The 14,331-nt window shown below is 37.5% G+C and overlaps 1 protein-coding gene across 3 annotated transcripts in view; it reads left to right on the plus strand.

Annotated features, from left to right (window-relative positions):
* The first annotated feature begins 955 nt into the window (after window positions 1-955).
* The window catches only part of usp6nl (USP6 N-terminal like), a 32,835-nt gene continuing 19,459 nt past the window's right edge, over window positions 956-14,331 (plus strand). For 2 of the 3 annotated variants that reach the window (XM_051891371.1, XM_051891369.1), the window contains exons 1-2: window positions 957-2,130; window positions 12,402-12,475. In XM_051891371.1, coding sequence (XP_051747331.1) covers window positions 2,061-2,130; window positions 12,402-12,475 — 144 coding nt within the window. In that variant the 5' untranslated portion in view covers window positions 957-2,060. Of the gene's footprint in view, window positions 2,131-12,401; window positions 12,476-14,331 lie in introns of all 3 variants that reach the window. The other variant, XM_051891368.1, reaches the window with a different exon arrangement.

Here is a 14,331-nt window from a genome sequence, read left to right on the forward strand (position 1 = left end):
ATAGATAGATAGATAGATAGATAGACAGACAGACAGACAGACAGAAATAGATTGACAGACAGACAGGCAGACAATCTATTTATGTCTGTCTGTCTGTCTATCTATCTATCTATCTATCTACAAGTAGACAAGCAGACAGACAGACAGACAGACAGATAGATAGATAGATAGACAGACAGACAGAAACAGACAGACAAGTAGACAGACAGACAGACAAATAGACAAGATAGATAGATAGATAGACAGAAACAGACAGACAAGTAGACAGACAGACAGACAAATAGACAAGTAGACAAGCAGACAGACAGACAGACAGATAGATAGATAGATAGATAGATAGATAGATATATAGATAGGCAGACAGACAGAAATAGATTGACAGACAGACAGGCAGACAATCTATTTATGTCTGTCTGTCTATCTATCTATCTATCTATCTGTCTGTCTGTCTGTCTGCTTGTCTACTTGTCTATTTGTCTGTCTGTCTGTCTACTTGTCTGTCTGCCTGTCTACTTGTCTGTCTGTCTGTCTGTCTGTCTATCTATCTATCTACTTGTCCATCTATCTATCTATCTATCTATCTATCTATCTATCATGACTTTTTTAGTTCTCTTCATGTTTCTGAAATGTCTCCATTTCTCTTCCAATACAGAAAACTGTCTTCTTTCTCATTGTTTCTTAAAAATTGCAAAAATAATCATTAACAAGAGTGAGGCATCAGAATTGTTTTCTTGTTATCCCTATACATACCATCTGTCTTAGATTGAAGGATTCCACATTTACAGTCCCAAGTGTATGATATTCTGGATATGATATACATATTCACATTAAATCCTGAAACAGGAGGAATAGAGGAGAGAAATGTGAGAGACAGAAAGAGGGAGAGAGAGTTGAGGGGAGGGGCTGTTGTAACAGATGCTCTCTAATTTAAAGCTGGAACGTGTGTGTCAGTGGCGAGCTGGGCTGTGAAGAATAAACGAGAGAGAGAGGAGAATAGAGTAGAGCTGTGTTACACAGCTTGCCTTGGCTGTATCGATTTGGATGCCAGAGACTGCGATAGAGAGAGAGAAGTGTAGCCACTTTTTCAGATGGTCTCTCTCACCTGACACACAAACATACTGCGGGAACAGGAGAAAGAACTGGACAGTGTCTATCTGTGAAAGAGTGAAATAAACAAGAGAAGAACTGCAGAAGCCAACTCTGATTGGAAGAACAGTGTTTGATGTAAGCGATGATGTGAGCGATGAAGAAGACAGACACGGACCCTCGTGTTTCGACCGGTGGGACCTGGAGTGCGGAAAGCAAATTCTGCAGGATATATTGCTGTTTTTAACCCTCGACTGCTTCTGAACGGATTTGATGTGGTTTATGAAGTACAGAAGAAGACAGAAACTGTGTTTTGGATGCTGAATTATGTGATTAATTTATGTGTTATGAATTAGTGATGTGTTTTAATTGGTCTTGCGGATCAAAGCTGCTTTTGGATTCATTTTGAAAACAAAATGAAAGGAAGAAACTTGAAATTAATGTAAAGGACAAGAGACTGAAGGGAGGAGACAGTTTGTTATAAAATGAATGGAAGAATTTGTTACGCTCAGTATGGTGGCTGTAGAAATGGAAATCCCACCTTTCATTTAGAGGAATCAATCATCTTTTTGATGAAGCATCAGTTGTTACTTACTTTTCAATATGCATTTGTTGGACCAGCCTGAAAAATACAGTTTTTAGTGTAATTTCAGCTAAAGATTTTAGTTTGTTAAATTATATTTTTTCTTTTTTCTTTTTTCTTTTTTTTTTCTCACAATTCAGCTTTTTTTCTGTATTCAAATTGATAGGAGGATTAATAACAATAACCGGAGATACCAAGATGACCACGAAGTGAACCAGAGTTGATACTGAGTCATACTTGAGACTATTTTGTAGTTAAATTCAATCTAGTAATGCTATTTTCAGTCATTTTTGTGTGTGGGTGGCGAGAATGAAGCTCGTTGTGCTTTGCCCTACACTGACCCCGCCCCCAACCACACCTATCTGCGCCTTGACCCCGCCCTCTTCTGATCATGCAAGTGCTGCAGATTGTTAAGGAGCTGGTGTCGCCCTCTCGCCGTCGCGCCAGTGGTCGTTTTGCAGGTGTGTATGCAAAACTGAGCAGAAAGTGTGTGTGTGTTTGGAATAGCTGTGTCTTTTGTGGTTTTGAAAAGCTTGGTTTGGTTTATAGCTTGGCACTGCTGCAGTTATTTTAGTGATTTTGCACTTGTTAACACCAGATGAGTTCAGAAATATCATACCTTATGTGCATGTGAAGAGGTTGTGTGTTGTTTTATATGTCTGTGTAGGTGGTAAGGGAGTCAAGGTCAAAGTTAAGAGTTTTTATTTTTTTCAGATAAAAGCTGTTTTGTTCTGTCATAATTTATTAAAATGACCCCCCTCCCCCCAAAATAACAAACAAACAAAAAAACAAACAACAACAAAATTCATGAAACGTGCGCCGATCGTGGAAAATGGCACATCATTATTTACAGCAGATTCTCACAATTAAAATCAACACAAACCATTGCGTCGATCATGAGATATTCCTCGCAGATTTATGACACATAAAACTTCACAGGTGAACATAGCTAAGGAAAAGCAAATGTAGCTTTCATGTGAGGTTTTTTGCTCGTAACTTCATGAAACATGTTCTGATTGTGGAAAATGGCACATTATTACTTACAGTGGATGCTCTCGATTGAAATAAGTCCAAAATCAACATAATCCATTGCGTTGATCACAAGATATTCCTCATGGAGGAACAATTTTAAAAATGCCCATAAGGGGGGTGTCAAGGGGTAAACAAATAGGCTACCTCCAAATGCTGTAACTTTTGATTATTTTATGCTATGACCAGCGTGGGCTGGTATGCGGCACTTTTCTATTTTTACTTTTAGCGTACCGCAAGTTTGCGTACTGGCACTTCCGAGAAGTTGCATGTACGGAAGCCCGCCGCGCCCTCCCTTCTTCAGGAACGCGTTTTGAACGTGTTCATCGGGAGTACTGGCACTTTTTATTTTTCTACTTCAAGCACTGGCTATCACCACAAAATCTGATGCAGGAACATGTAAAGGAACTTCACCAAAAATAATTTTCCTCCTACCTTATTTACTTCCTGAGTTATTGCATGTCAAATAAGAAAGATATGTAAAAATTATAATACATTTGTTTTTTTGTTTTTTTGCCTTTTTTCAGCAGTTTCTCAGCATAAGAATGTCCAAATGTAATTATTTATTTATTTATTTTTTTCTAAAAAATTTAAAAAGTTTTCTATCAAAGATACCTACCTTTTTACTCTCCTTGCTATAGTTATGAGTCTTTACTTTTGTGTATGTCGACTCTAAAAATGCCTTCATGGCTTAAAGGGTTAAATCCTTTGAAGAATGAAAAATATGTGAGGTGTAAAAATACTGTTACCGTTATATGTCGGCTATCAGCCACTCTGCTCTCGAAGATATCAGCTAACAGGAACAGATCTAAATTTAGTCAATGTTCGTTTAAAATCTTCCCGCACTATAGCTTTCAAAAGAGCATTGTGAACATTATTCAGAATTTCTCCTTTTGAGTGCTATGGAAGGCAAAATGTCAAATAGGTGTGGAACGACATGATATAAATGATGACAGAATGTTAATTTTTGTGTGAATCCCTGTAAGACATGTAGCGCACCTTTTAAACAAAATGTTTCTATCTGTGCACGTTTATGTGTGTGCAGTTGCTTCACAATGAAGCATCCACTCTTGTGAAACACAGTGACCTTGAATTATCTAAACAGAAGCCTGTTTTGTATCATTCTGTCTTCAGTTTTAAAATGAAGTGAAAATTTATTGATCATTCTAATCCTGAATTTAGCAATCTACGCAAGTCCCCTGCTAGCTGCGCTCATTATAGCTCATGGTTACATACTCGCATATGTTTACCGTAGGGGGTTTTATTAAGGAAGTATGATGTGACATCAGTTAGTGTGAAATGAGCTACTCTATATTCAATTTGTGTGTGTTTGTGTCTTATTCAAAAACTATTTTGACATTTCATATTGTTGTTAACTTCCTCCTCCAGCTTCTCAATTTATCAGCCTTTCTTTGTGTTTGTATGTGTGTGTGTATAATGGGCACCTTTTGTAGAGCATTGGATTCACACCGACAATTCCTGTTTGATAATGTTGACGTATGTTGTTGCATTTCCAAACGTATTTCCTGTCATTTTCCCAGTTGCTTCCCGGCAGTAAGGGGGTGTGTCCCTTGCTTACTGTCTAATCTCACATCTTAGTAGCATGCAAGATGAGAATTAGTGCATCCCAAATCATAATATATGTATCATAATATATCAAAGGGGCATTAACTGTATACTATTTTCAAAGCGCGTATTCATGCATGTTATTTTTCAGTTAAAATTACCCACAGTCCCCTGCATGGCAGAAGATAAGTTTGCAATGATTCTCTTTTGGGTGTTTCAGATTTCAGAAACAAGAATGAATTTTAGTGTAATGAATTTAGCTTGATGTTAATGTTATGTTAATGTGCAAACAGTGATATCATGGAATTGATTGGTTGTTCTTAAGTGAAAGAGGCTGATTCTATTGTTTGATTGGTTGAGACCAAGTGGTTAGTCTCAGGTCAATGGTGTAACACAAGGATACGCAGGGGTAAATAATTTATCCTCTGCTTCCCTCATATTCTATTTCTGGTTCTTTTTTCTTCCCCACCCCCTCTCTCTTTATCTGTTCTGCCTTTTCATATTCTGCATTTTTACTACAAGGAAAACTCAATCAGTTTTTTTTTTTTTTTTTTTTTAAATATGGTAATAGAGCCAAAAGCTAAAATATGTTGTCATCTCAGAGGAAAACTGTTCAAAGGAAACGTTAATGAGGTCTTGAGATATAGTTCATTCATTTATATACTTTGTCTCAGATGTATCTCCTACAATTGCTTAGGAGAACTAAAAAGACAAATGAGACAATCATTGACAGTATAGAGCCGTAAAAAAACAATGTGAATACTGTATCTCGGGTAATTTTGTATTGGGAGACTCATATTGACGTCTTCTGATTGAACACTTTGGTATCTTATAAGATACAACTGAGATATTTTGTGTGTGTGTGTGTGTGTGTGTGTGTGTGTGAATAGGAGCTCTTGTTTGTTAGTCAGTCTGGTATGTAGTGTGTGGGTCTGAAGTGTGACGTGTCTCTGAAGTAAACAAACAGCCGTATTGTCAGAGTGTGTCTCGTTGCCTCCTTTCCTCCTTGCTGTCTTCTTTCCCCACCATTCCTCTTTCTTTTCTCCATTTCTTTCTCTTTTCCCCTCGTTCTCTCTCTCCTTCGCGTCTCATTTTGCTCAGAGTGATGAGAAACTGGATTTCTTTACTTTAGCTTCTGAAAGTTGACTTTAAAATGGCGAGTTAAGAAAACTGATACGTGTGTGAGTATTTGTGTGTGTGTGTGTGTGTGTGTGTGTGTGTGTGTGTGTGTGTGTGTGTGTGTGTTCGTCACACTCATGCATACCAAAAGTCTGAATAGCAATACAGATCACGGAGATATTGAGCCAGGTAAGATCCGATGACCTCATTTATCTGTCTCTTCAAACAACAGCTCTTTGATATCATTACATTTCATTATTACCATCAGCTTTTATTTTCGTTTTGAATAAAAACTGTTTGTATGACTGATAAAGAAATTAAACCATAATTAGTTTCATTGTTTTTTGGACACTTAAATATAATACGATTTGGATCTCTAGCTTGTATTTGCTGAAGAGTGAAAGAATATGGGTCTGTTCAAATATGTCATAAAAGATGCAGACTCTATGTGGTGGGGTTTTGTTTGTTCTTACACAATTTTTATTCCTCACCGTCTACATTTGAAAGAAATGTTTCACTGTAGAAGCGCATAGCAGCAGTAACCGCATGAGATTGATCTGTCAAACGTTCGATTTGTTTTTCGACCGCATGCGCCCTTGGTCTCTGCTCCATCTTGTCTTTCATTAAGGATAAAATAAGGATGAAATGATGTATGAGTCAAGAGGAGAGAACAACAGGCGGGAAATGAGCATGTCACCAATCAGGCCTGACATTACAGTCACTCACTTGCACTCTGATGAGAGAGAGAGAGAGAGAGAGAGAGAGAGAGGAGTTTAAGGAAAAAGATGGAGGCAGAAAGCGCAATGAGTCTTTGCATGGTAATACAACACACACTCATTGTGTGCAATGTGTTTGTTGCACAAAATGTGTTTAAAATGATGCAAATGTTTTTTGCAAAAGTAATGCATGTAACTTACTATTACGCATTTGCTTTGTTATGGTTGAGAAAAGAAAATACTATTGCAATTTACTTTGTGTACCATTCACTAACAGCTAGTGTGAAATAAATCAAATTTAGTATTAAGTTTGGTTGTTTTTTACAAACCAAGTGACAAGTTGAAATTATTTTAAAGAGTGTTACTTGCTTTTTGAGCTTTGATTTGTACAGTACATCTTTTCCACCGTGGGCTGAACCTGAGGCTGTGATTTGAATGATGGCTTGCTGTTTGCGGCTAGAAGCCGCCCATGTACGAGTGTGTGAGCGAGCTGTAATGACAGCCACTATTACAGGGTTGCGTGTGTGTGTGTGTCTGAGAAGTCATAAAGATCCAGACCATTCATTGACATCACATGACTCACTGAAAATACAACTCTAAGGAAGAACTGGGTATTTTCACACTAAAGAGAGGTGGAGAGATTAAGAAAGGCAGAAGAACATTCTACAGGAAGTGAGGGGAAAAAATAGAAATCAATAAGTTCTTAAAGTGTTGATAAAAATAGCCAGGGAATGTCTGCCTGACTGACTTCCTTTTAGAACTGTATGATTCTTTGTTAAATGGTGTCAGACAGTGTCAGCATTAGTGTGTGTGTGTGTGACAGAAAGCTGGACGGCTCTTGAATCTGAGTGGAATCGTCTGTGAAGGCAAAGATGCCAGAGTGAAAGAACGAACAGAAGAACATGTGTTAGTCAAGTGAGTCTGCACACAAGAGAGACTAGTGTGTGTGTGTGTGTGTGGTTTACCTATAGGCTGTCCTCAATACACAACTGTCAGACTACCGGAATCACATGTAGTGCAACATTTTTTCTTGTCATCTGTCATATGACAGATGTAGCAACCTCAAATACAATTTACTCAAGTGTTGTTAAACAAGAGCAATTCAAGCATGAGGAAAAATTTTCTTGGCACCTGTAGCACTTAGGAGTTGTGCTACAGAATGAGTTGCTCAGCTCAGAGTTTTCCGCCATTTTTTTTATTTGTCAGCTTTTTATTTGACATTTCTTCAGCCTCATGGGATAGTAAAATATCCTTAGTTTACTTTAAAATGAAAATTACCCCATGATTTACTCACCCTCAAGCCATTCTAGGTGTATATGACTTTCTTCTTTCTGATGAACACAATCTGAGGTATATTAATAAATATCCTGATGAGCCCAAACTTATAATGGCAGTGAACTGGACCAACGAGTATGAAGCTCAAGAAAGTGCATCCATCCATCATGAACATACTCCACACTGCTCCGGCAGGTTAATAAAGGCCTTCTGAAGTGAAGCGATGTGTTTGCGTAAGAAAAAATATCCATATTTATTAACAAGTTATAAAGTAAAATATCTAGCTTCCGCCAGACCGCTTTCCGTATTCAACTTACGAAGAAACGCGACATCGGTTACGCTTTTTTCCGTCATTTGAATACAGAAGGCGTAGGACGTGGCGTAAGTGCTTTGAACTGTGAGAATTTTAAACTTTCTTCATAAGCTGAATACGGAAGGTGGTCTGGTGGAAGCTAGATATTTTACTTTATAACTTATATGGATATTTTTCTTACACAAACACATCGTTTCGCTTCAGAAGGCCTTTATTAACCTCCCGGAGCCATGTGGAGTATGTTTATGATGGATGGATGCACTTTCTTGAGCGTCAAACTCGTTGATCCCATTTACTGCCATTTTAAATCTTGGGTGCATCAGGATATTCATTAATACAACTCAGATTGTGTTCATCAGAAAGAAGAAAGTCATACACCTCGAATGGCTTGAGGGTGAGTAAAGCTTGGGTTAATTTTCATTTTAAAGTGAAAACTAATCTTTTAAGAATCCCAGTGAAAGTAGTAGGCTAAATCATCCATGTTTTCCACTCATACTCATGCTGCATCAAAGTGATAAGCTAACTATGGGTTTCTCATGCACATATTTGTGAGAGTTTAATAATATTAGCTGTAACAGGTCCCATTTCAAAATTTGTAAAAAGGCTGCTGTTTTTCCTTCACAATTCACACTAATTGCATCTCTAGTCAGCTTGTTGCAGTATCTGTGCTCAACAATGCAGCTCTGCAAATTGTCAGGGAAGATGAGCTGTGATTTCTTCACTTTTATCCATGTGAAATGAGCTCTGTTAATCTGACAAATGGCCATTAAGAAGGATTAAAATGGTTCTCATTCTTGTGTACGAAGTCTGCGGCAGAGGCCTCAGAGAACATTCGCTCATCTCTAAATACGCTTGTGCTCACATACGCTCAGCGTGAGCTGTCAGACTGATGTATGGAGCATGAACAAGAGAGTGTTGAGCTGAAACATGGTGCTGAGTGAATGCTAATATACCATGGAGGCCCCAGAGCTTTAGGACCACCAGCCATGTAAACTGCTATCTCCTTTACTGGTTGATTTTCTTCTCATCTTTTCTCGATTTGTCTCTTACAAACATCTTTTTTCTCTTCTTTCATATACTTTCTTTTCTTCTCAATATCTTCTCTAACATAATCTTGTCTCCTGTTGTCTCTCATACACTCTTCTCATCTCATATCTCACATGGTCTCGTCTTGTCTTATTTTGCCTCTCACACGCTCATCTCTCATAACCTTGTCTCATTTTGTCTCACACATCCTGTCTCTTCTCTCATATACTCATCTCACATAATATCTTCAATTGCATGCTCTCCTTTGTTTCTCATTTCTCATTTTGGCTCATCTTGTCTCTTCTCATCTCTCCTGTCCTTGTCTTGTCTCACATACTACCTTCTCTTACATGTATCATCTCATCTTTTCTTGTTTTGCATCTACTTGTACCATCTCTTCTGTTTTCTTCTTGTGTCTTGTCTTGTTTCTTTTCTCACATACATCTTTTCATCTCATTTTGTCTTATTTCATTTTCTGTCTCCTCATACATGCTTTCCACCGAAATTACCCGGAACAATTTGTTCCAGGAACTTTTTTTCCCCCCAGACCTGTTGCTGTCTGCGTTTCCATCATGGTCTAAAGCACCGTGAAGATTAGGCAAATTAGTCCGGTGACGTAGGACTGTGCGTGACGTATGAACTTAATAAAACCTGAACCTCGTTGTTGAGCCATCTGTTGTATTTTTTAACTCCATTGTTGATTTTGAATAGCAAACAACTCTTACTACCGCAACAGACTTTTAAAAATGGGGGTTGAAATAAAATGCTGTGTGGAGTCAACCAATCAGCAAGTTCAGCGCCCAAATCCCACTCCCGAAAGTCCCTGAACTTTGAAAAAGTACTACCTTGTGAGCAGGGACTTTCTGAGGGGGAAAATTTTTACCCGGAACTTCATTTAGACGGTCAAAACACACTGAGTACCACTCCAAATTCCTGGGTAACGTTCCTGCGGTGGAAACGCCACTATACTCATCCTTTCTCATCTTGGCTCATTTCACACAGTCTTGTCTCTTCTTGTCTTTACTGTTCTTGTCTTGTCGCACATTTCTATTACATGCTTTTTCACTCTCATAATCTCGTCTTGTATCTTCTCATCTCGTCTCATCTCTTCTCTTCTGTTCTCTTCTTGTCTCATCTTTCACATACCCACATACTTGTCTCATCTTTTCTCTCAGTCATGTCCCTTCTCACATACATCTTTTCTATAATTTCAAATACTCTCTTCTTCTCTCGTCTCATCTCATCTCGTCATCTCGCATTCTATCTCCGCAATAGGTTCTTCTTTTCTCATATTTTTTCATCTCTCTCACATAATCTCATCTCCTCTTAGTTTGTCTCTTGTTTTTTTTCTTCTATTCTCATTTCAACTTGTCTTAACTCTGCTGTTCTCTTCTTATAATGTCTTGTCTCATCTTGTCTTGTCTCTTCTTGCCTTGTGTATTCTCACCTCTTCTCATCTAGTCTCTTCATCTATTCTAATATTAACTCTTATCTAATCTCATTTTCTTGTCTCGTGTTATCTCTTTTTGACTCATCATATCTCATCTGCTCCATGTTTTTCTTTTTTCACTCTATTTGCATCTGGTAAATACACACAAACAAACCATCCTTCCATAAAAATTCCATTGGCTTTAAAAGCCTATTCATTCCACACTTAGAATCTGTCTGGCTTTGACCCAAAGGCTGAAAGCTGGTGGAAGCCTGTGTAAGTAAGTGTTGCCTGCAAAATACACTCAGAATGGGAACCAAGCCAAACAGGAAGTGGCAGCATTAACCTAATTCCTGGAGAGGAAATGATTGGACACTCCATGTGATTGGCTGTAATTTCATTGGCCGGCTGCATGTGAAAAATAGACGTTTGTTCACCAGCAGCAGGATACATTGAATACACTGAAAACCCAGTCCTATATCAACAGCCCCACAGCAGAACTCTTCATGGGAGAATGTTTCCATTTGATTGTGTGTCTACACACTTCATAGACAACATCAAAGTCCAGGCTGGGATCCAGAGGGGTGCTTTATTGCCCTCAAACACACACTATTCTCTTATCTCACTCTGGTTCTCATTCTGTGCTTCTTTTGTGGGAAAGTCCATAGGTTCGATACAAGTTAAGCTCTGTCATCAGCGTCTGTAACATGCTGTCAAATGCCACAGAAAATCATTTGAACTTGTCCCTCAGTTTGTAAAAATAAACACAATTGCTTTTAGTTGAATGCTTTTAGTGCAAGTACAATTCAGTATCATTGGAATTCTTTGGGATAATATGTTCTGGGGAGTGTAAAAGCAGAAATGTGATGCATGTGTTTTTGAAAAAAGCATATATATTTTTCCATAATAACGTGGGTTATTCAAGGGATAGTTCACCCAAAAATTTAATTTCTGTCATCATTTGCCCACCCTCAAGTCATTCCAAACCTGTAGGGCTTCTTCTGTGCATCACAATAAATATATTTTGAAGAATGTTGGCAAAAAAAGCAACTTTTTATGGAAAAAAAAAGTATCAAAGTATCTTCATTTGTGTTCTGCAGTAGCAAAAGTCATACAGGTTTGGAACAACATGAGGGTAAATGATGACACAAATTTAATTTCTTCAATTTTCAAGACTTTTGTCATACTTTTAGTTATGTGACAACTTTTCTGAACTTTTGGTTTTGGTTTAGTATACAAAAAAAGTTACAGGGTTAGGTTTACAGGGTTTACATGGTCATGACAGAAGATGAAAGATTAGATGTTCGCACAGGCTGGCTTATTATACCAAAATCACATTAGCATGTATAATATTTACATCCTGTGGCTTGTTATTTTTATTTGAGTTTCTGTAAACACATTTTTGCACAGAGGTTGCACTAGAAATAATGATTAATCCTTCACTTTGGACTGGTTTTTTTACATCATGCTCTATTTTTATCCGTCAGTAAATATTGTAACATTTGTTTTTTTTTGTTTTTTTATGTGACTTTGAATGTATGTGGCAAAAGCTCTTTCAATCTTAACAAATGCTGGGTTGCATATTCTTGGCTTTTTCTATTTTATTACTTTTTATTATTTAACTTCTCATACAATGTGAAAAGACTTACAATCTGTCTCTTTTAATGAACAACATCCTGTCCTTTTTTTTTTTTTTTTTTTCCACTGGACTCTCCATAAATCCTCAATTATGTCTCACACTTGATCTCTTATTTTTATGGGAATCATTTTAAATACTTATTTTCTTCCCTTTTCACTTCTTTGCATCTTTTTACTGTGGGAAATTTTCTAAAGCAGTGAAAAAATAAAATTTTTGACAGACAGCATTGAATGAACTTTTTACAAACTGAGGGACACATCTAGATTTGTTTTCTGTGCATAATACAGATGTGCTGTCCATAGAGCTTGTATTGAATCCGGAACCTTCCTATAAAAGCAGAGCCACGTTGTTTGATTCAAATGTGAATGACGCAGTTTGCCCTTGAGAGCCACATACTGGCTCAGACCTATTTGAACAGCCACTTGTTGCTATGCTCTAGCTGATAGAAAAGAGAGAATGTGTGTGTGTGCGCGTGTGCGTGTGCGTGTGTGTGTGTGTGGCCAAGAGGTCCAACATATTTTCTTTTAATTTCTGTAAGCCAGGCTTATTAGTGAGATGATTCACATACTGGACGGTGAAAATTGCAGCTAATTGGTCTATTTTTCTGTTTCTCAATCCAGCGTCTAATTCAGAGCAGGATGCCGCGGTGAAGTTGGAACAGGAGCGAGCTGAGATACTCGCCAAATATGACAAGGTGAGAGAAAACAGCTGTCATTCACTCAACATCCAAATACCCTCCGATACACTTCCAAGAAAATCAGAAGCACAACAAACACATACTCTGATCCAACCAGATACCTCCTTACATCATAGTTCAAAACCCGCACATGGCACATCACAGTTTGATGTATGTGTTTTCATCTGGAAGATTCTCTGTATTCTCATCTGTGACACTTTGCTGAAACGTTGTCTGTCTGATGTTAGAAACATTTAGCAAACATTTTTGTTACTTTCCTAATTTAGAATGTCACAGAGAATTGTCTTTGTGTAAACGATTATGAAATAGATCTAGATTCTGGTATTGGATGCTGATAGGTCAAAAGAGCACTCTAAAAGTGCGAAAGTATGTAACAGGCATGATGTGAAACACCAGTTCACCAGCTGCTGTGTATATTACTTATATTGGGAGGCTAACTTTTATCCTAAGTTCACATCTGGCACTATATCTTCCAGAAGATACACTCGTTAACAGACATATCGGTGAAGTACATTGACTTACATGGAAGGAAGTGGCTTTAAAAGTGACTACATTGATGCAATAATGATTAAGTGATAATAAATATTAAGAACATTATGACTTCACCTGTCACCTTTCTATGAGTAATGTATGTTTTCACTGAAAGCTTGTGTAAGGTCTCATTATTTTTCTCATGAAATCTCTCAAGCATGGCTGGTTTGTAAATTGATAGTTTAAATTGAGTGTAATCTGAGCTCTCATTAGGGAGCTGTAATTCCGTAACGTGTCTGTTAATTGGATTGTGATAAGCTCCCTTACGCTGGGATTCTCCTCTCAACCTAGAGAGCAAAACACGTACAGTATACTCTTACTTTTTTTTTTTTTTTTTTTTTTTACCCTCTAAAATTTTAGTTTTAACATTTCTGTCCTCTGAATTCTTGCATTTTTGTATTCTTGCATCCTCTGATCTTCTTTTGTTTTGTTTTGTTTTGTTTTGTTTTGTTTTGTGTTTTGTTTTGTTTTGTTTTGTTTTGTTTTGTTTTGTTTTGTTTTGGTTTGGTTTGGTTTGGTTTGGTTTGGTTGTAAAAGAGGACTGGCTCCAGAATGACCAAAACACCATAAAAGCAGTGCACAAATGATTAATGTATTATATTTTTTCAGAAGCCATACAACAGGGAGAAATAGACTGAAATTTAAATTGTCATTCAATGAAAATCTTCACATCTGCCCTAGATCTCTCATGAACAGAAGAAGTTGTGAAGAAATGGTTCCCATCAAACTGATTTTTGTTTTATAAATTTGCTGATCCAGTTCACAAAAACGGCCTGAAGGATGTTCACGCACTAATTCATTGAGTTCAACTCACTAGCTATGTTTCCATCCACCTATTTTTATGCGCATTTTGGGATATCACATTAAAAAACGCTGAATGGAAATGCCAAGATGGCCATAAATTCTAAAAATGCACATAAAAAAATGCTCAACTGAATCTGCGATATGAAAACATGCACATAAACTACAATGGAAACACTTTTACCGAATAAATTTCTCGATGCGCATCAAAAAAAGTCATGTGACTTTGTAATGGGACCAACCAGCTGTTGGTCTTATTGCACAGCATCTGAAATGCTGTTTTGGTCATTCTGTAATGCCCAAGCAAGGTCTGTTGTTAAAGTGGTTCGGTATAATTCCCAAACACCAGGCATCTGAATGAAAGATAACATGACAGCGTTTTTTGCGGTTCATCTGCGCGCTCCGAGGTGCAAGTTTATTATATACAGTGGTTTCTACTGCAGCAACTTCCATTTTCCTTAGTGATATTTAGCGCCAATTTTTAAGGAAGTGACGATTTTGTTCTCTTCGACTCACTGGAT

The sequence above is a fragment of the Ctenopharyngodon idella genome, chromosome 4 (assembly GCF_019924925.1).
Source record: "Ctenopharyngodon idella isolate HZGC_01 chromosome 4, HZGC01, whole genome shotgun sequence".
Lineage (NCBI taxonomy): Eukaryota > Metazoa > Chordata > Actinopteri > Cypriniformes > Xenocyprididae > Ctenopharyngodon > Ctenopharyngodon idella.